The 22,857-nt window shown below is 39.3% G+C and overlaps 1 protein-coding gene and 1 pseudogene across 1 annotated transcript in view; both read left to right on the top strand.

Moving 5' to 3' along the window:
• Nucleotides 1–651: 651 nt before the first annotated feature.
• LOC109906908 (metaxin-1-like) lies at nucleotides 652–10,401 on the top strand (annotated as a pseudogene).
• Nucleotides 10,402–13,976: 3,575 nt separating this feature from the next.
• The window catches only part of LOC109908443 (thrombospondin-3b), a 31,421-nt gene continuing 22,540 nt past the window's right edge, over nucleotides 13,977–22,857 (top strand). Inside the window, exon 1 of the mRNA XM_020507079.2 lies at nucleotides 13,977–14,358. Within this exon, the coding sequence (XP_020362668.1) occupies nucleotides 14,274–14,358 (85 nt within the window). The 5' untranslated portion in view covers nucleotides 13,977–14,273. The remainder of the gene's footprint in view (nucleotides 14,359–22,857) is intronic.

Raw genomic sequence — 22,857 nt, 5'->3', positions numbered from 1 at the left:
CCGAAAATGGGGGGTTTGAAACTCAGAAAGACAACCTAGTGCCTCGTCACCCCTCTCCTTTCTCTTCCCCCCCTACCACTACCACCACCAACAAGCTGCATGTAATTTAGCCCAGTAAGGGCAACTAATTTTAGCCTACTTCGTGCCAAAGCGATGATTGATGTCTTTGTTTTCATATATTGAATGTATTCCCCCCCTCCTCAACTTTCAAGAGGCCTAGCCTAGGCCTACACGTAGGCATAATTTAGGGAGCACAGGTTGGTTGTTTCATTTTGTTGGCCTGACATATCCCAGGGTTTAACTTCAAATGTAGTAAAAATAGAAAAATTCAGACACTTCCCCTGTCAGCATAAGGCCAGTACACATTTGTCTTGTTAAGGCAGGATAATCCTGGATATTCCTACCTTTTGAGTCTTCCTAAAAATATCTGTCTTTGAAGGAGCCATTGTGTTGTTTTATCACTCACTGACTTTTCAGAAGGTAATGAGTTATTTGGCAGGAAAAGAGTCAAGCACCTCTCTTCAGTTCCAAAGACATGTAATTTCCGTCAGTGCGATCTGGTGATTTTCTTGCTGGATAAGAATCTCTGTGGTAAACGAGGCGTTTTGCTGTCATAAAGTAGGAGTCACCAAAATATTATTGTGGTCCTGTATGGCTCGGGTTGGTAGAGCATGGCGCTTCCACCGCCAGGGTTATGGTTTTGATTCCTGAGGCCACCAATATGTAAAATGTATGCACGCATTACTGTAAGTCGCTTTGGATAAAAGTGTCTGCTAAATGGCATATATTATTATTATATGGAGTCATGACACCTTTATTGGAAACTGTTTTCTCATCCGTTTCTCATCCATATCTTTTTCTTTCTTTTAGGCCTATGCCAAGTTTCCTGGCGCTCCACTCAAAGTCCACAAGATCACCAACCTCTGGAGAAATCCCACAGGTAATTCCAATCCAGGGAACTGCTATGTTATGTTCTGATATAGGTACTCACCAGTAATGGGGGAAAAAATGTATACAGTTACAATTCACAGTATTATTTTGGATGATATCATGTCAATACATTGACATTTTTTCTGCTAGGTAGAGTTAGCTAGCGCTACGCCAAAATGCCACTATTTGTCATCCTTTTCAGCTTGTTCTCCATCTTCTTTAAATAGTGAGCCAACATGTTTTCATCACTTTTATTTCCATGACAGATCTAAAGTAATTTTCTCATCCTCTCTCGTCTCTCTGCAGCAGTGAGCAATATGTTTGGAACATGAAATGGCAATCGAATCGCAATACTATAGAATCAGGAGAATCACAATACCGTATTGTAAGGTCCCTGGCAATTCCCAGCCCTTGTACTCACCATGCCTTTTTTTGGAATGAACTTGCCCTCTGTGAACCCGACTTTACACTCTTCTGAGATAAGGGGGAGAAGAAAAGGAAATCAGACCTTTCCCTCCTCACTGAACTCAGTAAAGGGTCACAGGTCATACAGTCACTGGGTCACACATCACCTGAGTAGAACATAGCTTTACTTCACAGTCTGCATTCACTCACCCTGAGAAACATAGAGAGCGATGGTTTGATATATGAGGACAGGAAGCTCTCACTTTCCCCCTCTTCTCACTAGAGTAGAACAGGGTTCACAGGTCGTGGGGTAACAAAACGTCTGCAAGCACCAAAAGGTTCGCAAGCACCTGCCATTCTTAATTCTCCCAATACAACCTCCTTTGTGTTCCAGACCATTTTGGCTGTAGCCTCCTGTCTTCTTCACGCCACAGGGGGTTCAGACGAGTCTGTGGTTATAATGGTTACGGTTTTGGTCGTTTTCTTTGCAATCTCGCTACGCATCTTAGAAGATCTCTATATCATATTAATGTGGTTGCTGAGATGTTAAACACTTTTCCAGGCGTTGTGAGGTCTGATAATCTGCTCAGCACGAATGCAATAAAGACAATCTTGAAAGCGCCCTTTGGGCTGACTGTTCTGGTCCCTCATTTCAGGTACCTCGCCGGCACTGAAGACCACAGAGGAAAGTATTGGTAGTCTTTCCAAACCCAGTAATGTCATCATTCAACTTATAAAACAGGTGAGTCCTATTCCCACCATGTCTCTTCCCCTTCCCACAGGGGAGATTAATACTAAACAGGTGAAAGACAGCATCTCCCTACCCCCCCCATCCCTTTACACAGGAAACATGTGGGTAACCATGCCCTTCCAAATTAGGAGCTGTTCTGTAGGAAACAGATGTGTGTTTATGTAAGACAAAACTGTTCTAAGAAACAGGTGACTGATATCCAGAGCCATTTGTAGGGATCTTTTGGCCCCAAGGGATTTTCTCTTGGTTATATATTCTGGGCATGCAGAATAAATCCTATTTTGCCAAGGCACAACTTGGTTTCAGAAGGGTTTTCTTGAGCTCCAGTGACTACATGGTAATGATGAATCATCTATAGTTGGGTTGGGTACTAGTTATTTAGTTGTTGTGTTCACCTGAAATCAAATCAAATCAAAGTTTGTTTGTCACGTTCGCCGAATGCAAAAGGTGTAGACCTTACAGTGAAATGCTTACTTACAGGCTCTAACCAATAGTGCGGAGAAAAATTAAATAAATAAATGTATATATAAATAATTTAAAAAAGGGGGAAAAAAGTGTGTGTGTGTGTGTGTGTGTTGGTAAGTAAAGAAATAAAACAACAGTAAAAAGACATTTGAAAATAAGAGTAGCAAGGCTATATACAGACACCGCAGGCTTATTGAGGTAGTATGTACATGTGGGTATGGTTAAAGTGACTATGCATATATGATGAACAGTGAGTAGCAGTATTTTAAAAGAGGGGTTGGTGGGTGGTGGGCGGGACACAATGCAGATAGTCAGGTTAGCCAATGTGCGGGAGCACTGGTTGGTCGGGCCAATTGAGGTAGTATGTACATGAATGTATAGTTAAAGTGACTGTGTATATAAGATAAACAGAGAGTAGCAGCAGCGCAAAAGAGGGGTTGGGGGGGGAACACAATGCAAATAGTCCGGGTAACCATTTGGTTAAATGTTCAGGAATCTTATGGCTTGGAGGTAAAAACTGTTGAGAAGCCTTTTTGTCCTAGACTTGGCTCTCCGGTACCGCTTGCCATGCGGTAGTCGAGAGAACAGTCTATGACTGGGGTGGCTGGGGTCTTTTACAATTTTCAGGGCCTTCCTCTGACACCGCCTGGTGTAGAGGTCCTGGATGGCAGGCAGCTTTGCCCCAGTGATGTACTGGGCCGTAGGCACTACCCTCTGAAGTGCTTTGCGGTCGGAGGCCGAGCAATTGCCGTACCAGGCAGTGATGCAACTGGTCAGAATACCAACCATATTAAGAAGTATGGTTAAGAAACATATTAAGAAGGGACACCTGCATCAGTGTGAGGTTTATTTCACTTGTGCCATACTGATACTACTGGTATGCAAAAGGAAGATGGTAGGCAAACTGGAGGCCCTTATATATTAGTGTCTAGGGAACTGGTGGTTTATTGATCATGGACAGTGAGTCTTGGGGTAGAGGTTAACTGGCTATAAGTTGAGGTTAACTGGCTATGAACATTGACTTGTATTGGTAGAACGTCTTGGCATATTGATTCACTAGGCTTAATTTAGTGTTTTAGGCTGGGTTATGAGCCTCAGGTGTAGAAATCATAGATCATAAACTCTATGCATAGATTAGAGGGGTCTCTCATAAAGTCACCGGAGGGTATACTACAAATCAGGATCAATGAGTTAGCCAGCTAACATGCCTTAATATAATATTTTAGGGAGATAAGCTTGAAATGGACATGGTCTAATTCAGAGTTTCCCAAACTCGGTCCATCCCCCCCACCCCCGCGGTGCATATCTTTGTACTACACAGCTGATTCAATTAATCAAAGCTTGATGATGAATTGGTTATTTGAATCAGCTGTGTGGTGCTAGGGTGAAAACCAAAAATGTGCACCCTGGGGGAGGGTGAACTCAACAAAACACATCTAAGTTTAGCTTTCAGAAATAAATCAATAGTTATTTCTGGTTCTTTATCAAAGTTAACTCATTGATCCTGCTTTGTATTATATCTCTCAGATTGTGCAACAGTTTAGCAGTGTTGTGGTAAGCGTCCACCATATTGCTTCCACCTTACAGATTGAGAGGTTAGGGCCAAGGTGGAGGGGTAGGGATTGAATTGGGACCGTCTCATTGGAGTCCTAAGAAAAGCTTGTTTTTTCACAACAACAAAAAAAGAGAAGATATTTCACCATAGGAAAAGGCCAGCGTTCAAATTAAAATGGTGTTTTCAAACACTTATATTGGCCTTAGTATTCACAGTATTTATAAATTAATGACTGCTTTCAATTGCTTTCATTATACTTTTCTTTGGACACTGACAATATAAAACTTCATTGGAAATGAGTGTGCAAGTCAGGATCTTGGCAAAGTGTTTAATAGTTATTGTGGCTTACGGAAGCGGTTTGACAGTTATGCGTCTTGGCAAAGAGGTTTATGGTTAATGAGTCCTGGCAAAGGGTCCATGTGTAGAGGAAGTGGACAAACGATGAGGGGTAAGTTAAGGTGTCATTCTAGGATCCTTCCATTTATTGACACTGATGATTGCCATGGTCTTTCTTTTGGTAACAAGGTTTTTAATAGATGGTTTGTGGTTGCTTTGTGTTGACAACAGTGCTCAAACTTTAGTGCTCAAATTTACACTACAGAATAAGCTGGCAGCACTTTTCTCTTAAAGATTACAGTAGGTTTTTACTGTTTTAAAACTTCTTATACCATGGCATTGTTGAATACTTGTTTCTGATTAGCTTGAAGGGCATTCTAGAGCGTGCATTATTTCCCTATGACGCATGGTGTATCAGCACGGTAGAATTCAATGGCTCTAGTTCATTATTGCATGTTCTATTGAGCTTCTGTACTTTCAAAAGCCAAGTTGAAAACCTTATTGACATTGTTGAATTTGATTTTCATTATGGCAAGCTAGGACTGATGGTTTGGCTAGCTGAACTAGCAAGTCTGTTCTTTTGGTTACCAAGGCAACTACTGGAGCCCCGGCGGTTGGTGGCACCTTAATTGGGGAGGACAGGCTTGTGGTAATGGCTGGAGCAGCATGAGTGAAATGGTATCAAACATGTTTGATGCCGTTCCATAGGCTCCGTTCCAGCCATTCTTATGATCCACCTTCCCCTCAGCAGCCTCCACTCTACTGTAGCTATCTAGTAAACTTGCTATCTGCTTCAGTGGATGTTGAGCACATTCTTCAAACTCTTTGAGCTTTGTAAAGGCCTTTTCACCAGAAGTTTAACTTTTGCAATGCCTTTTTTCCTAGTGAATTCTATTGACTCTTTTGTAAGGGGGACTATTCATCCATGCTCTCATCTAGGACCTGATATCCCAATATCTAAACTAAGTGGCTGACTGTCCTGTCTTTCAGAAATACAATGCTGACTATGACCTCTCAGCCAAGGAAGGGGCAGACACTCTGGCTCCTACTGGAGGAGAAACTGCTGCCTGCATTGGTGAGATAACTTCTGCCTGTGGAGAGGGCGATGGAGGAACGAAAAAGAAGGCAGTTAATGGATTATTTTTCTCTTTTCACATACAATGTAGAACAGAGAAAAAGAAGAGAGAATTAAAAGGGTGGCTATGGTGTAGCAGATCATGCTAAAGTACCCTAACCCTAACACACACACAGACACATAAAAAACATCCCCACATTTTAACATTCCCATTATCGCCTTTCGGTGGAGGTTGATGATTTAAAAAAATATCAAAGGTTTCTGCTCTTTTAGTCTGTGCCAGGGGGAGGAGTCGGATCAGATACCCCTGTGGATTCAGGAACGCTTTCAAGTCATTGAAAAAGCTAAAAGAAACTCTGTCTGACCCACTCCTAATAGATATGCATTCTAAATGCTTTCGCCTGGCATGACCTTCCATGGGCAAGGTTAAACGCTAGGTTCTGTCTTGGTAATGCAGTTTCTCTCTCAACATTACAAGAAAAGTAAGCTATTGTGAAATATTCTTTAGAACTGTGAAATATTTGACTTCTACTTAGCTTAAGGTTAAAGGGGAAGTAGGCATTCATCGTCAAAGCCTTTGAAGCCTTCAAAACTTTTGATGCTTAATTGAGCATTGATTAGCAGCTATAGTACCAAGCTTACTGGCCATGTTCCAATTTCCATTCTAGCATAGCACTTAGTGTGCAGCAATATATCGGGCATGTATTCTTAGAAGTAGGCTAGTATGAACATTGGAACAAGGCTCAGGGACGGACATGGCTTGCCTGTGTTTTCTCTTTGGGCCCGGTGGAGAATCCTCATAAGTTTACCATGACCAACCTGTGCCGCATTTCGTGTATAAAAGCATCTGGCATCCTGTGTAAAAGAGGGCAGTAATGAAACGGGCGACAGACATTGTGTCTCAGGGTGGATAGAGTTGCATCTAGAAACAAGCAGAAGAGTCTCAGGTATCTTTGACGACACCTGGGGTGACCCCTTGCATCTGCACCGAGCCTCTGGGAATAAAGCAACAGTATGGCCTTACGATTAGGGAAATGGGACCCCAAGATGGTCAGGTTAAATACTGTTGTGCCCCTAGTTCAATTGCATGCATCATGTCGTCAAACATCTCGATTTCAAAAGAGCAGTCCTAGCAATTAAAGTTATTTTCAACAAAAGGATCAACTGTTGGAGAGTCAGGGTGGTCTTGTCCTCTTAATTCAAAGGCATGGTTCGAAAAAAGGTGCATTTGACCTTCATTGTTGTGTTGGATCTATGAAGTGCCTTTTGATCATCATTTGTTGTATCTAGTTGCTCTAGCCAGTGGTCACCAACCTTTTCTGAGTCAAGATCACTTTCTGAGTCAAAATGCAAGCTGAGATCTACCGCACAGATTTTCTTATAGGCCCAATACATTATATCGGCCGTGATCGGGAGACCCATGAGGCGGCACACAATTAGCCTATTAGCCTATTAGCATATTGGTTGTGCTTGAATTACCTGTCAATGTTGAAATTATAGTTCAACAATTGTGGCATATGATCACACTGGTAATAGATCATTTTTTGTATTAATTGAGGCACAGCTAAGTGAGCATAATAATTAACTTATTTGTTTTACTTGACTGATGGCCTGCATCTGATGGTCAGTCTGGGGGGAGGGAGGGAGCAGCAGTGAGGCTGCCTCTCACCCGAAACAAATAAGAAATAGAAAATGCCTTGGTGATCGACCAATCGATCGTGATCACCAGTTGGTGACCACTGCTCAAGCGAGTACTGTATTCCCCCTCTATTCCCCTCCATCCATCTAAAGTGCCTTCATAAAGTATTCATATCCCTTGACTTATTCTACAGTTTGTTGTTACAGCCTGAATTCAAAATGGATTAAAAAAAATTGTCACCCATCTACACACAATAATGACAAAGTGAAAACATATTTTAGATTTTTTTACAAATGTATTGAAAATTAAAAGCATAGAGCCTCCCGTGTGGCACAGCGGTCTAAGGCACTGCATCACAGTGCAAGCAATTGTGCTTGCATAGAGACCTGGTTCGATCCTGGGTTCGATGTGTCACAGCTGGCCGTGATCGGGAGACCCATGAGGCGGCACACAATTATCCCAGCGTTGTCCGGGATAGAGAACGGTTTGGCCAGGCGTGCTTTCCTTGTCCCATCGCACTCTAATGAATCGTTGTGGCGGGCTGGGGGTCTGCAAGCTGACACATTGGTGTGGCTGACTTCCGGGTTAAAGAAGCAGTGCGGCTAGGCACGGTTGTGTTTAGGATGCATGGCTCTCGATCAAGTCCATAGGGGAGTTGCAGCGATGGGACAAGACTGAGAAAAGGGGGTAAAAGTTCAAATAAATAAAAATATGAGTCTTTCTGGGTATGTATCTAAGAGCTTTGCACACCTGGATTCAACAACATTTGCCTGTTTTATTATTTTCCAAATTCTTTCAATATCTGTCAAATTGGTTGTTTACTGTTGTTAGACAACTATTTTTAAGTCTTGTCATAGACTTTCAAGCAGATTTAAGTCAAAACTGTAACTTGCCCAGTCAAGAATATTCACTATCTTCTTGGTAAGCGACTCCAGTGTGGATTTGGCCTTGTGTTTTAGGTTGTTGTCCTGCTGAAAGGTGAATTCATCTCCCAGTGTCTGCTGGAATCAAATCAAATTTAATTTGTCACATGCACCGAATACAACACCTTACTGTGAAATGCTTACTTACAAGCCCTTAAACAACAATGCGGTTTAAAGAAAATATAATTATGAAAATATTTACTAAATAAACTAAATTTTAAAAAAGTTAAAAAATAAAATAACATTAACGGGGCTATATACCTGGGGTACCGGTACCGAGCCAATGTGCAGAGGCATGTGTTAGTCGAGGTAATTTGTACATGTAGGTAGGGGTAAAGTGACTATGCATAGATACTAAACCACTGGGGGGGGGGGGGGTTGTCAATGCAAATAGTCCGGGTGGTCATTGTATTAATTGTTCAGCAATCTTAAGCTTGGGGGTAGAAGCTTTTATGGAGCCTTTTGGACCTAGATTAACAAATTGGGAGCAGTGGATGTGACGCGGCGCTGGAACGCTAGAACATCACCTTCCCACAACTTTCTGCTGCCCAACCACATTCACAACCAGCAACTGGAGAGGCTGAGGCTGGTGAGGAGAGACCCCACACTGGAGCCTGGGCATCAGCTGGAGAAGGTGAGAAGGGACGGTTGAGGGTGTAAAATACATATTGTTGGAGAAGATAAGACTGAGTGTGAATTGACACAATTTGATTTGGCAAATGGCCAGGTAACAGGTGGAGGGAGGAGATGAAAGGTAAAGAAGAGGAGGGTGATGCAAAAGAGAGGAACAAAGAGTTGATCATTCAGACAGTGAGAAATAAGAGATGGAGGGGAGTGATGAAAGAGTGTCTTGAGAAGCACAGAGAAAGGAGGTGAAACATGAGATGATAATAAGATGTGAAATGATAAGGGTTATACGGCCAAGTCTATGGATGGACTATCATCAAAGTAGTCCACATTGTAAATAGCAGCTAGCGATTACCAGAGAGAGGCCCCTGGATTGCCTCTTTGGTACCCTGACGTGGAGAGGGTAGTTCATGGTAATTGAAAAAAGCCAAAACAGTCTGTGTTTTCACAACACGTGGTAATTGGGTCAGGCGGTTCATCTCCATGGAAACCACGTTCAGGAATAATTTGTGAGGTAGTTCTGGGGGGGGGGGGTTAATAATAAAAGGGTATTGTTCTCAAAGATCCCACCCTAAAATATTTTTGATTTGATTTGTTATGCTATATCAACATGTGCATTGACTCGGTTTGTAACTGGGGGATGGGCAACTCCGGTCCTTCGGGGGAACCGGAGTTGCCCATCCCTGGTTTAACTAACTGTACACATAACCATGTTCTGGCTTCATTGAGGGATGGGTCATAAATAAGCTCCATGTGCACTTGCTTGCTGATGACCTTTTTCATAAATGCAAATACAGCTGTTCAGGCTGAGAATGCTTCTGTATGTCCATGCTGACGGTTGTCTGGGTGCTTTGGATCCCCTCCACAGCTTTACCATGATGTGCTGGAGTGCATGAACCTGCTCTCTCACCGCCTGGGCTTACACAAGTTCTTCTTTAGGGATTCGTAAGTGGCTGCTGTGCAGAAAATGCAAATTATGTTAAATGTTTTTGCTAAATTGCATGCGAAGCAAATTATGTGAACTTCGGCTAAGTTCAAAAGCCATACTGCCGTGATGGAGCAACCTTGTGCATTGTCTCCCCAGCCCATCCTCTTTGGAAGCCTACCCCCCTGCTGAAGGTGAAGCTGCCTAATGGGAAACTCCACCAACACCTCAACTCCCAGGACAACCTGCGGCACTACTGCACCAACGGCCTGGTCCTCTATTTCCCCTCAGAGGGCGGAGGTAAGTTCCCTGGAGTATTATTTCTCAACTCCGTTCTTTGAGTAGTATCCCCAACAGTACAGTCACTTTTGTTGTAGCACAGGGCAAACACACCTGATTTTAACTTGTCAAGTGGGTGATTGGTTGACTGGTTGTATCAAAAAGCTGGACTGTTTGGGATACTCGAGAACCAGAGTTGAGACGTACTGATCTTGAGTACCTAGTCTAGCAGTGTGATACTCAACTCCAAAACACTGAAAACTCTAACTGTATTAACAATCAATTGCAAAAACTGGTTTTGTTATGATACGCTATGTGCAGAGACTTCATGCTTTCTTCTCTTTTGACACTCATCCCAGGTGTCAGTCTATTCTGATGGTAGTGACTTTGACAACGAGCCCCATAAACAACGCAACCAAATCCTGTTCGCCATGGGCTCCATGCTGGGCTATGCCATTTTGATGGGGATCGTCAGCATCCAGCACGTCTGACCGCAGGCAGCGCTAGTGGGACCCCACCACATCAAGGAGGAAGAAGAGGAATGAGCAGTACTGGCTCTGTATGGGACTAGGGGCAAGGAGACGTTGTGAAGGGAAAATGGACATTCTCTGATTTATTCTGTGTACTGCAATAAGGGAACTGGGATTACATTCCTCAAAAATCTCAATCCCCCACAATTCACGATAATCCTTTGTCAGGCCAGACCCCTCTTGGCATCCACTAACATGCCAAGTTGGGCTGTCTCCTTTATTGGGGCTTGATTTTTGTTTTCTTGACATCCCAGGAAGGCATACCTTTTCTTGTCTCAGAATCTTCAAGTGAGTTTTAATATAATTGAAGAATTATGAAGAAACTATGCCTTTCCTTTTTTAACCCCTAAAATCACAATGGAAAACATATTCAACAGAATTATGCAGTAGAGCAGATATATTACCTGGAAGTTATTGTTTGAGATCTTTCCAAGGGGACTTTAAGGTAACACAGAGAATTTTCTGTCTCACGAACGCAGTATTATTTTTATCGATCACCCAAAGAAAGGTGACTTATAGAAAACATGCATACGGTTTGGTATTGAGAAATGATGATGCTGTACAGCTCTGCTTCCCAGCACTATGGAATTAACTAGTAGACTGTAAGATGGAAGAGCACTGAGTGGAACAGAATGCTGTCCCTCTTCCTTTCCTGTGATTTAAAACAAATATATATATATATGCTCTTTTGCGGCACCCATGCTAGTCTTTCTTTACCACTCAACAATCATGTCAGAATTCTTGTCAGAATTCTCCTTTCTGTGAGAACGGATCACTCTGAGTTTTCAGTGGCATAAAACGTACAGAACATAGATGTGGTAAAGAGGTCAATAGAACGCATCAAAACAATGGAAATGCCATGGAAAAACATGGGGGAAAGATGCCGTGGGGTAAAGATCCCAAATCTCCTCATTGCCCCCAGCAAAATTAGCCTACATTTAGGCTATTGTTTATGGTATATTGCACTATGTTGAGGTAAAAATCGAAGTACAATGCTTGTATGGATGTCAACCCCAATATATGTTCATGTCATCATGACCAAACAACTGCATTACAGTTAAAAACGACTTTGAATACCATCACCGATTTGTCTATGCTAGCTATGCTACCAGTTTATATGAACGGGAGTTAGCATTTAGCAGTCACTTCTTCTAAACCTGAAAAGGGACTACTTCTATTAATGTTATGCAGCGAAAACATCCAAATATATCAAAATCTGACTTTAGTATACACAATGTGGGCCTGTTACAATACATAAATCATGACGGATTTGATGAATATTCACTTTGTTAGATCAGATTTGTTCAGTGTGCGCCAATCTGGCGTCCTTCTATAACCCACAGTCTGTGTTCAATTGAACTCTTTTACGCATCTATTATAGATACACTACACAACAAAAGTATGTGGACACCCTTCAAATGAGTGGATTTGGCTATTACAGCCACACCCGTTCCTGACAGGTCGAGCACACATCCTTGCAATCTCCATAGGAAAACATTGGCAGTAGAATTGCATGACTGAAGAGCTCAGGATTCCACCTTTCCAACAAGTCAATTTGTCAAATGTCTGCCCTGCTAGAGCTGCCCCAGTCAACTGTAAGTGCTGTTCTTGTGAAGTGGAAACATCTCGGAGCAACAACAGCTCAGCTGCTAAGTGGTAGGCCACACAAGCTCACAGAACGGGACCGCTGAGTGTTGAAACGCGTAGCGTATAAACATGGTCTGTCCTCGGTTGCATCACTCACTACCAAGTTCCAAACTGCCTCTGGAAGCAAGGCCAGCACAAGAACTGTTTGTCAGGAGCTTCATGAAATGGGTTTCCATGGCCGAGCAGCCGCACACACACAAGCCTAAGATCATCATGTGCAATGCCAAGCGTCAGCTGGAGTGGTGTAAAGTTTGCCGCCATTGGACTCTGGAGCAGTGGAAACGCGCTCTCTGGAGTGATGAGTCACGCTTCACCATCTGGCAGTCCAAAGGACCAATCGGGTTTGGCGGATGCCAGGAGAACGCTACCTTCCAGAATGCATAGGGCCAACTGTAAAATTTGGTGGAGGGGGAATAATGGTCTGGAGCTGTTTTTCAAGGTTCAGGCTTCTTAGTTCCAGTGAAGGGTAATCTTTACACACAGCATACAATGACATGCTAGACAATTCTGTGCTTCCAACTTTGTGGGAACAATTTGGGGAACGCCCTTTCCTGGTTCAGCATGACCATGCCCCAGTGAACAAAGTGAGGTCCGTACAGAAAAGGTTTGTCAAGATCGATGCTCTTGTGGCTGAATGGAAGCAAGTCCCCACAGCAATGTTCCAACATCTAAAAAAAGCCTTCCCAGAAGAGTGGAGGCAAAGGGGGGACTAACTCCATATTAATGCCCGACCTCACTAATTAATGCCCATGATTTTGGAATGAGATGTTCGACGAGCAGTTGTCCACATACTTTTGTTCATGTAGTATAGAAAAGTCATAAATAGAGCATCAGACACAATGCGTCATAGTCTACAGGGCAGACAATCATATATTGTCTCCACAAAACATTTCTATCTGAATGTTATGTTATGTTACGTTACACTCTCCTGAACAAGCCCTGGTTCTTGCTCTTCTGAGGTTGCATATAAACAATGAAATACATACACTCAATAATATGCTGATAAATGTCTCCAACTGCCAACAATGTTTGTGTGTTCTATGATGATCTACATTTGAGGCAACTACTACGAGGAGCGGGATATTATTTCCACCATATGTTTTGTCTCGACAGGAACCTTCTGACCTGTCTGTGTTGCCATGTTGTACAATGCAGGCCAAAACATTGCCAATGAGACATATATGGATTAGATCAATCACACTAATTATACTTTAGGTTAAACAGTCTCTCAAGAATCAATCTGCAACCACTTTATTTCAGAAAAGAAAAGTATAATCTGAAGGCATAAACCCAAAGCCATGACATAATCTCAGCAGTGGTACTTAGGCCAAGAGACAATAAAAACAAACGTTCATAAATACATAAGATCATTCTGGAAGACGCTGGCAGGTCATACCAGATGTTGTCAAGGGTCAAATGTGGCTGTTAGCTCTGGTCTAGTAGGATTGTCAATTCAATCCTGTGGGAATCTTTTTTTATAAAATGGTGCTGTTGTTAAATGAATATCCCTTATTTATGAGAGCTTAACCCTTACAAAAAAGATTGCAGTCAGAGTGCAGTATAACTGCAGTTAGAATGCAGTATGTCCAAAATACCACTGCAGAGTCCACTGAAAATTACTGCACTTTTACTGCAGTTTCAAAACATATTTTTTTGGTAAGGGAAGGAAACAAGTCTTAGGCACACAAATGAAACTGACTCATTGCACCATAATAAATAATGCAGTGTGATTGCAGTCATGTACAAGTAAGCAGTCTTATAATTGTCAGTTTATCATTAGGCTATGCAAGCTGGAGACAGTGAGCGCACAGAGGTAGTAAAACTTTTATTTGATTGACAAGCATCGTTATATTGCCCTGTTCACTGTCTGTAATAGCTCGCAGCCCATCTCATGTTTCTCATTTGGGAGATGAGGAAAGTGTTCGGCGCAGCACACCCCAAGCTGCTCGGATCACGAGTGAGACCCGCTGACATCGTTCACCTTCACCCGAAGCATTCTTTTGCCTGGCGCGCGGAGTGCGACCGTGCGAGACAACATTTCTTGACAACCCATCCGCGCTGGTCAGCGTGCCGGTCGAGGAGTCTTCACACAGTTCCACTCGCGTTTCTTTACTTCGGTGGAGTCACAGTTGAAAAGTTAGATATTAGGTTATTTGGGGAACGTTCATGAAGGTTGTGCCTTTACGATGGATATGGGGAGGCTTATGCAAAATGTTCTACTTGTGAGCGCGTCGCTTCTCTTGGGCTTCAGCAGGTCTTCAGAAATGCAAGGTAATTAAAAAATATTACGCATGCTTTGACAAAGTATTATTCTGATGTTAGTTTTCATTGCAATGTTAGTGAAGCCCCTCTGCATCGTTCACTGACTGTGTTCCACAACTTCTGTAGAATAATTCAATAGTAAAAAAAAGGTTCATGATTACTGCTGTAATTCCTATCAAATTCACTAGAATTTTGAATGAAAGCGGTGTTGAGGCATTCTAATTAGGCTACATTCAATTGTCCAAATTATAGACTCGAGTGTAAAAAATCCCCAAATTGACACTTCTGTGCCGGACGCGAAATGTGCGCTTTTCTGAACTGCTTGCAATCGCTCATCACCTCGTTCAATATTTGGGGTCATGCAAATTGAAGGACCACACCACAAAAACGCCCCAGTTGCTTTTTGCGTCCTAGATAATCTCTATCATTTTACATTGCAATGTCATGTGAATAACACAGTGCATTCAGAAAGTATTCAGACATCTTGACTTTTCCACATTTGGTTACCTCACAGCCTTTTTCTAAAATGAATAACATTTATTTTTTTCCCTCATCAATCTACACACCGTTAAATCTAACAATTTAATCCATTTTAGAATAATGCTGTAACGCAATGAAATGTGGGAAAAGTCAAGGGGTCTGAATACTTTATGATTGCACTGTAAATGACACATATTAAGCATACATTTGCTTTATAAAGAGCTCCTAAACTTGAAATGGTAAACAACTATAGCCTATTATTTTTTTAAACTTAATTTAGGATACAATGGCTGCTGTCTCTATACAAGACAAAATAGATGACCAGATGTCTGCTAATTGCTGTTAAGATAGCAATAAGATTCCACCAGTGAAACAATAAGCACTCATGGGTCCACCTCCCACTAGTAGGTGGTTGCTGAACCATATGGTGCAATGGAGCCAAACAATAGATGATGGGCATAATTTTTCACAAGGACCTGCCCACAATGATGATGCAGCGATCGAATGGATGCCCTCTCAAGAAATGTGTGTGTGTCTGTGTAAACGTCAACTATGACCCACTGAGAGTGAGGAGATAGTTGAGATATTCTAAATACACCTGTCCATCATACTGATTTCTAATGGGTACTGGCCCATACAACAGTCATTTTAAAGAGAAGAACCAGCTCACACATTCTTAACCCCTAGGGTCATTGCTGCTCTGCCTTTCCATTCACAAGGGCTGCTTTCAGTGGGACTGAACATTCAGAATGATGTAGCTAGAAATGGTAGGTATAGACTACTCACTCTATATAGACTGGACTCACTCTTCACCTATACAATTGAGAATCTGTACTATACGGTGCATTTCTATCTGCAGTGCTCAGCATTCTGGTCTACTAATCAAGCCCACCCCACTCAGTAGCAGTTATTTAACAGTGTTCTTAAAGTTGGGGATAGGGGAATGAAGAGGGTGTCCAGAAGGAGATCTTTTGGTAAGGATCACAATGTAGAGGATGATTAAAAAAAGAATATATATATATATATATATATATATATATATATATATATATATACATTACCAGTCAAGTTTTTATTTTATTTTTTACAATGTTCTACATTGTAGAATAATAGTGAAGCCATCAAAACTATGAAATAACACATATGGAATCATGTAGTAACTAAAAAAGAGTTAAACAAATATTATATATATATTTTAAGATTCTTCAAAGTAGCCACCCTTTGCCTTGATGACAGCTTTGCTCTGGAGTTCTTGATCACCTCCCTGACCAAGGCCCTTCTCCCGATTGCTCAGTTTGGACAGGTGGCCAGCTATAGAAAGAGTCTTGGTGGCTCAAAACTTCTTCCATTTAAGAATGATGGAGGCCACTGTGTTCTTGCAGAAATGTTTGGGTACCCTTTCCCAGATCTGTGCCTTGACACAATCCCGTCTCGGAGCTCTGCAGACAATTCCTTCGATCTCATGGCTTGGTTTTTGCTCTGACTTGCAATGTCAACTATGGGACCTTATATAGACAGGTGTGTGCCTTTCCAAGTCATGTCAATTGAATATAACACAGGTGGAATCCAATCAAGTTGTAGAAACATCTCAAAGATGATAAATTGAAACAGGATGCACCCGCGCGCAATCACCTTATCTGAGTACTTAATAAGCTATTACTGTTTTTTATTTTATATATTTGTAAAAATGTCTAAAAACCAGTTTTTGCTTTGTCATAATGGGGTATTGTGTAGATTGATGAGAAACATTTAATCCATTTTTGACTAAGGCTGTAACAACAAAATGTGATCTGAATACTTTCCGAATGCACTGTATATTATGTGAGCTAAACATAAAGATAAAAAATACATCCAAGTATTTTTTATTGAAAGTTCTAATGTTACTGCCCCCACTACAACAACAAACTACTGAAATACGTGTATTTTTGTCCTTGTAACATTTAATTGAAATACTGTCGAATTCCATTCATTCATATGGAGGACTGCTTCTTCTGAGGAGTGCCAATATGAATGACTGGTGGCTTCAAAGCCTCTCATTGGCCAATACATAGTACCAGTAATCCAGGGTTTATATACATATTTTTTTAGAACCCGGTTCTCCTACACACCACGACACTGTGTTAACCCGCTGAACTAAAGCCTAGGAATCATCATTACTAACTGTTGATTTGGTAAACCATGCAGAGATAAGTACTGTAACTGCCTGACACCTGAATGTTTTAGCTTAGTTGGCTATTCTTCTGGTGCACAGAAGAACTGGGTTTGTAAATTTACAGCAGGGATGCTGTAATAGGTTTTACAGTAAGTAAAAATCATACTGTAAACTATATTACAGCATCACTGCTGTAAAGCAAAATTACAGTATTAAACTGGCAACTGTGGTGTCTGTATAATGCTGTAAATTTACAGGGAAATACCTACAGTAATATACAATTATTTTACAATACTAAAAGCATTGCAGGTTGTCTTTAGAAGACACATCCCTGAAATGTAATATTGTAAGAAAAACAAATACGTGTACAAATATATTTATTCAAATTCATAACATTAATTTCACATGAATTGCAATTTAACCATAAAGAACACCATTTGAATAGAGCAACATTACAACTCCAGATAGTAGGGGAGAGAAAGAGAGAGAGAGAGAGAGAGAGAGAGAGATACAGTGATAAGAACATTGACAAACACTGGCCAATAATGTACTTCACCATACACAAACCAAAACATCAGAATAGGTCATTCTTGAAAATACAGGATCATGTAAGAAAAAATCTAATCTAAACAGATCAATGAAAAATAGGAAAACAAAAGGGAGACATTTTTCCAAAAAACTATAGCAAGAACTGCTTGCCTGCCTGTCTTTGAGAGAGAAATGAGAGAGAACGAGAGAGAAAGGGGCTGAGAGAGAAGGATGATAGAGAGAAGCAAGCAGGGATAGACTGGAGCCAGAGAAGCACGCTACCGCAAGTCAAAACAGGCTCCGGGATGGAGCAAGCAGATCATTTGTTGACCCAACCGTCATGGCAGGATTTCGTTGGGCAGGATTTCTGAGAGAATGAGTGATGCTCGAATAAAGTCTCGAATAAATCTCGGTGGTATGCAGATTATCACCCCAATCTTTGAAACTCTGATCCTCCTTAGCTCTGATACGTCAACTAGGACAAACATGGAAATAGAAAGAATAGAAAGAAAGAAATTGCTATTACTATGACTACTACTACTACTACAACTATTACTATGATTATGACTATGACTACTACTACTACTACTACTACTACAACTATTACTATGATTATGACTATGACTACTACTACTACTACTACTACTACTACTACTACAACTATTACTATGATTATGACTATGACTACTACTACTACTACTACTACTACTACTACTACAACTATTACTAGGATTATGACTATGACTACTACTACTACTACAACTATTACTATGATTATGACTATGACTACTACTACTACTACTACTATTACTATGATTATGACTATGACTACTACTACTACAACTATTACTATGATTATGACTATGACTACTACTACTACTACTACTACTACAACTATTACTATGATTATGACTATGACTACTACTACTACTACTACTACTACTACTACTACTACTACTACTATTACTATAACTAATGCTATGACTATTACTACTACTACTACTACTACTATTACTATAACTAATGCTATGACTACTACTACTACTACTACTATTACTATGATTATGACTATGACTATGACTACTACTACTACTACAACTATTACTATGATTATGACTATGACTATGACTACTACTACTACTACTACTACTACTACTACTACTACTACTACTATTACTATAACTAATGCTATGACTATTGCTACTACTACTACTACTACTACTATTACTATAACTAATGCTATGACTACTACTACTACTACTACTATTACTATAACTAATGCTAGTACTACTACTACTACTACTACTATTACTACTACTATTACTATAACTAATGCTATGACTACTACTACTATTAATAGTTGTACTACTACAACTATTACTATGATTATGACTATGACTACTACTACTACTACTACTACTAGTATATCACTAGCCACTTTAAACAATGCTACCTAATATAATGTTTACATACCCTACATTATTCATCTCATATGTATATGTATATACTGTACTCTATATCATCTACTGCATCTTTATGTAATACATGTATCACTAGCCACTTTAACTATGCCACTTTGTTTACATACTCATCTCATATGTATATACTGCACTCAATACCATCTACTGTATCTTGCCTATGCTGCTCTGTACCATCACTCACTCATATATTTTTATGTACATATTCTTTATCCCCGTACACTTGTGTCTATAAGGTAGTAGTTTTGGAATTGTTAGCTAGATTACTTGTTGGTTATTACTGCATTGTCGGAACTAGAAGCACAAGCATTTCGCTACACTCGCATTAACATCTGCTAACCATGTGTATGTGACAAATAAAAATTTGATTTGATTTGATTTGATAACTAATGCTATGACTACTACTACTACTACTACTACTACTACTACTATTACTATAGCTAATGCTATGACTACTACTACTACTACTACTACTATTACTATAACTAATGCTATGACTACTACTACTATTACTATTACTATTACTATAACTAATGCTATGACTACTACTACTACTACTACTACTATTACTATAACTAATGCTATGACTACTACTACTACTATTACTATAACTAATGCTATGACTACTACTACTACTACTACTATTACTATAACTAATGCTATGACTACTACTACTACTACTACTACTACTATTACTATAACTAATGCTATGACTACTACTACTACTATTACTATAACTATTGCTATGACTACTACTACTACTACTACTACTATTACTATAACTAATGATATGACTACTACTACTACTACTACTACTACTACTACTACTACTACTATTACTATAACTAATGCTATGACTACTACTACTACTACTACTATTACTATAACTAATGCTATGACTACTACTACTACTATTACTATAACTAATGCTATGACTACTACTACTACTACTATAACTAATGTTATGACTACTACTACTACTACTACTACTATTACTATAACTAATGTTATGACTACTACTACTACTACTACTACTATTACTATAACTAATGCTATGACTACTACTACTACTACTACTATAACTAATGCTATGACTACTACTACTACTACTACTATTACTATAACTAATGTTATGACTACTACTACTACTACTATTACTATAACTAATGTTATGACTACTACTACTACTACTACTACTATTACTATAACTAATGCTATGACTACTACTACTACTACTATAACTAATGCTATGACTACTACTACTACTACTACTATTACTATAACTAATGTTATGACTACTACTACTACTACTACTACTATTACTATAACTAATGCTATGACTACTACTACTACTACTACTATAACTAATGCTATGACTACTACTACTACTACTACTACTAGTATATCACTAGCCACATTAAACAATGCTACCTAATATAATGTTTACATACCCTACATTATTCATCTCATATGTATATGTATATACTGTACTCTATATCATCTACTGCATCTTTATGTAATACATGTATCACTAGCCACTTTAACTATGCCACTTTGTTTACATACTCATCTCATATGTATATACTGCACTCAATACCATCTACTGTATCTTGCCTATGCCGCTCTGTACCATCACTCACTCATATATCTTTATGTACATATTCTTTATCCCCTTACACTTGTGTCTATAAGGTAGTAGTTTTGGAATTGTTAGCTAGATTACTTGTTGGTTATTACTGCATTGTCGGAACTAGAAGCACAAGCATTTCGCTACACTCGCATTAACATCTGCTAACCATGTGTATGTGACAAATAATTTTTTTATTTTATTTTATTTTATTTGATAACTAATGCTATGACTACTACTACTACTACTACTACTACTATTACTATAACTAATGCTATGACTACTACTACTACTACTATTACTATAACTAATGCTATGACTACTACTACTACTACTACTACTATTACTATAACTAATGCTATGACTACTACTACTACTACTATTACTATAACTAATGCTATGACTACTACTACTATTACTATTACTATAACTAATGCTATGACTACTACTACTACTACTACTATTACTATAACTAATGCTATGACTACTACTACTACTATTACTATAACTAATGCTATGACTACTACTACTACTACTATTACTATAACTAATGCTATGACTACTACTACTACTACTACTACTACTACTACTACTACTACTACTACTATTACTATAACTATTGCTATGACTACTACTACTACTACTATTACTATAACTAATGCTATGACTACTACTACTACTACTACTATTACTATAACTAATGCTATGACTACTACTACTACTACTACTATAACTAATGCTATGACTACTACTACTACTACTACTACTACTACTACTATTACTATAACTAATGCTATGACTACTACTACTACTATTACTATAACTAATGCTATGACTACTACTACTACTACTATAACTAATGCTATGACTACTACTACTACTACTACTACTATTACTATAACTAATGCTATGACTACTACTACTACTACTACTATAACTAATGCTATGACTACTACTACTATTACTATAACTAATGCTATGACTACTACTACTACTACTATTACTATAACTAATGCTATGACTACTACTACTACTACTACTATTACTATAACTAATGCTATGACTACTACTACTACTACTATTACTATAACTAATGCTATGACTACTACTACTACTACTACTACTACTATTACTATAACTAATGCTATGACTACTACTACTACTACTACTACTATTACAATAACTAATGCTATGACTACTACTACTACTACTACTACTACTACTACTACTACTACTACTACTATTACTATAACTAATGCTATGACTACTACTACTATAACTAATGTTACTACTACTACTATTACTATAACTAATGCTATGACTACTACTACTACTATTACTATAACTAATGCTACTACTACTACTACTACTACTACTACTATTACTATAACTAATGCTACTACTACTACTACTTCTACTACTACTACTACTACTATTACTATAACTAATGCTACTACTACTACTACTACTATTACTATAACTAATGCTACTACTACTACTACTACTACTACTACTACTACTACTACTACTACTACTAATATTACTATAACTAATGCTACTACTACTACTACTACTACTACTACTACTACTACTACTACTACTATTACTATAACTAATGCTATGACTACTACTACTACTACTATTACTCGCTGGGTAAAAAGGCAGATGACAACTGACAAATAAAGTGTATGGTCATCAGGTGTGTCTGTTTGTGTACTTACATGTTGGAGTTTTTCCACTCAAACTCCTTCAGGTCTGTGAGAAAGCGTGTAACATGTAGGTCAATTGGCATTGGCTTCCTCTGAACGACCTTTCCGGTCTTGCGGCTCACTTCTGCTTTCGCTGTGCATTTGTTTCCTTCAGGGTTTATTCGAACCAGGAACATGCACAACCCAACATAAAACATATTTAATCAGTTGAGGCATTGAAAAAATAACAATAAGAAATATAATTGAAATGGAACTAACAAATGCTAAATGTAGGTGTTGGATCAATGAATGTTCAATGCTTACCTCTGTATCAGCTCCAAGGCTGCAGAGGTCGACTCCTGGTGAAGTGCTGAAGAGCACAGAGAGGGCAGCAGCAAAGTTAGACTCACTGTCCATAACACAGACCACTCTCCCCTCGATAGACACCATCCATTTTGAGGAACCCAATAGAGTGTTTCCTGAAATACACAAAAGTAAGGGTGTTAGTGTATACTTACTAGACATCTCTAGATAGCTACCACAATACTATATATT

The sequence above is a fragment of the Oncorhynchus kisutch genome, linkage group LG17 (genome assembly GCF_002021735.2).
Source record: "Oncorhynchus kisutch isolate 150728-3 linkage group LG17, Okis_V2, whole genome shotgun sequence".
NCBI lineage: Eukaryota > Metazoa > Chordata > Actinopteri > Salmoniformes > Salmonidae > Oncorhynchus > Oncorhynchus kisutch.
The sequence above is the reverse complement of the archived record's forward strand: the minus strand, read 5'-3'. Positions and strand labels throughout refer to the sequence as shown.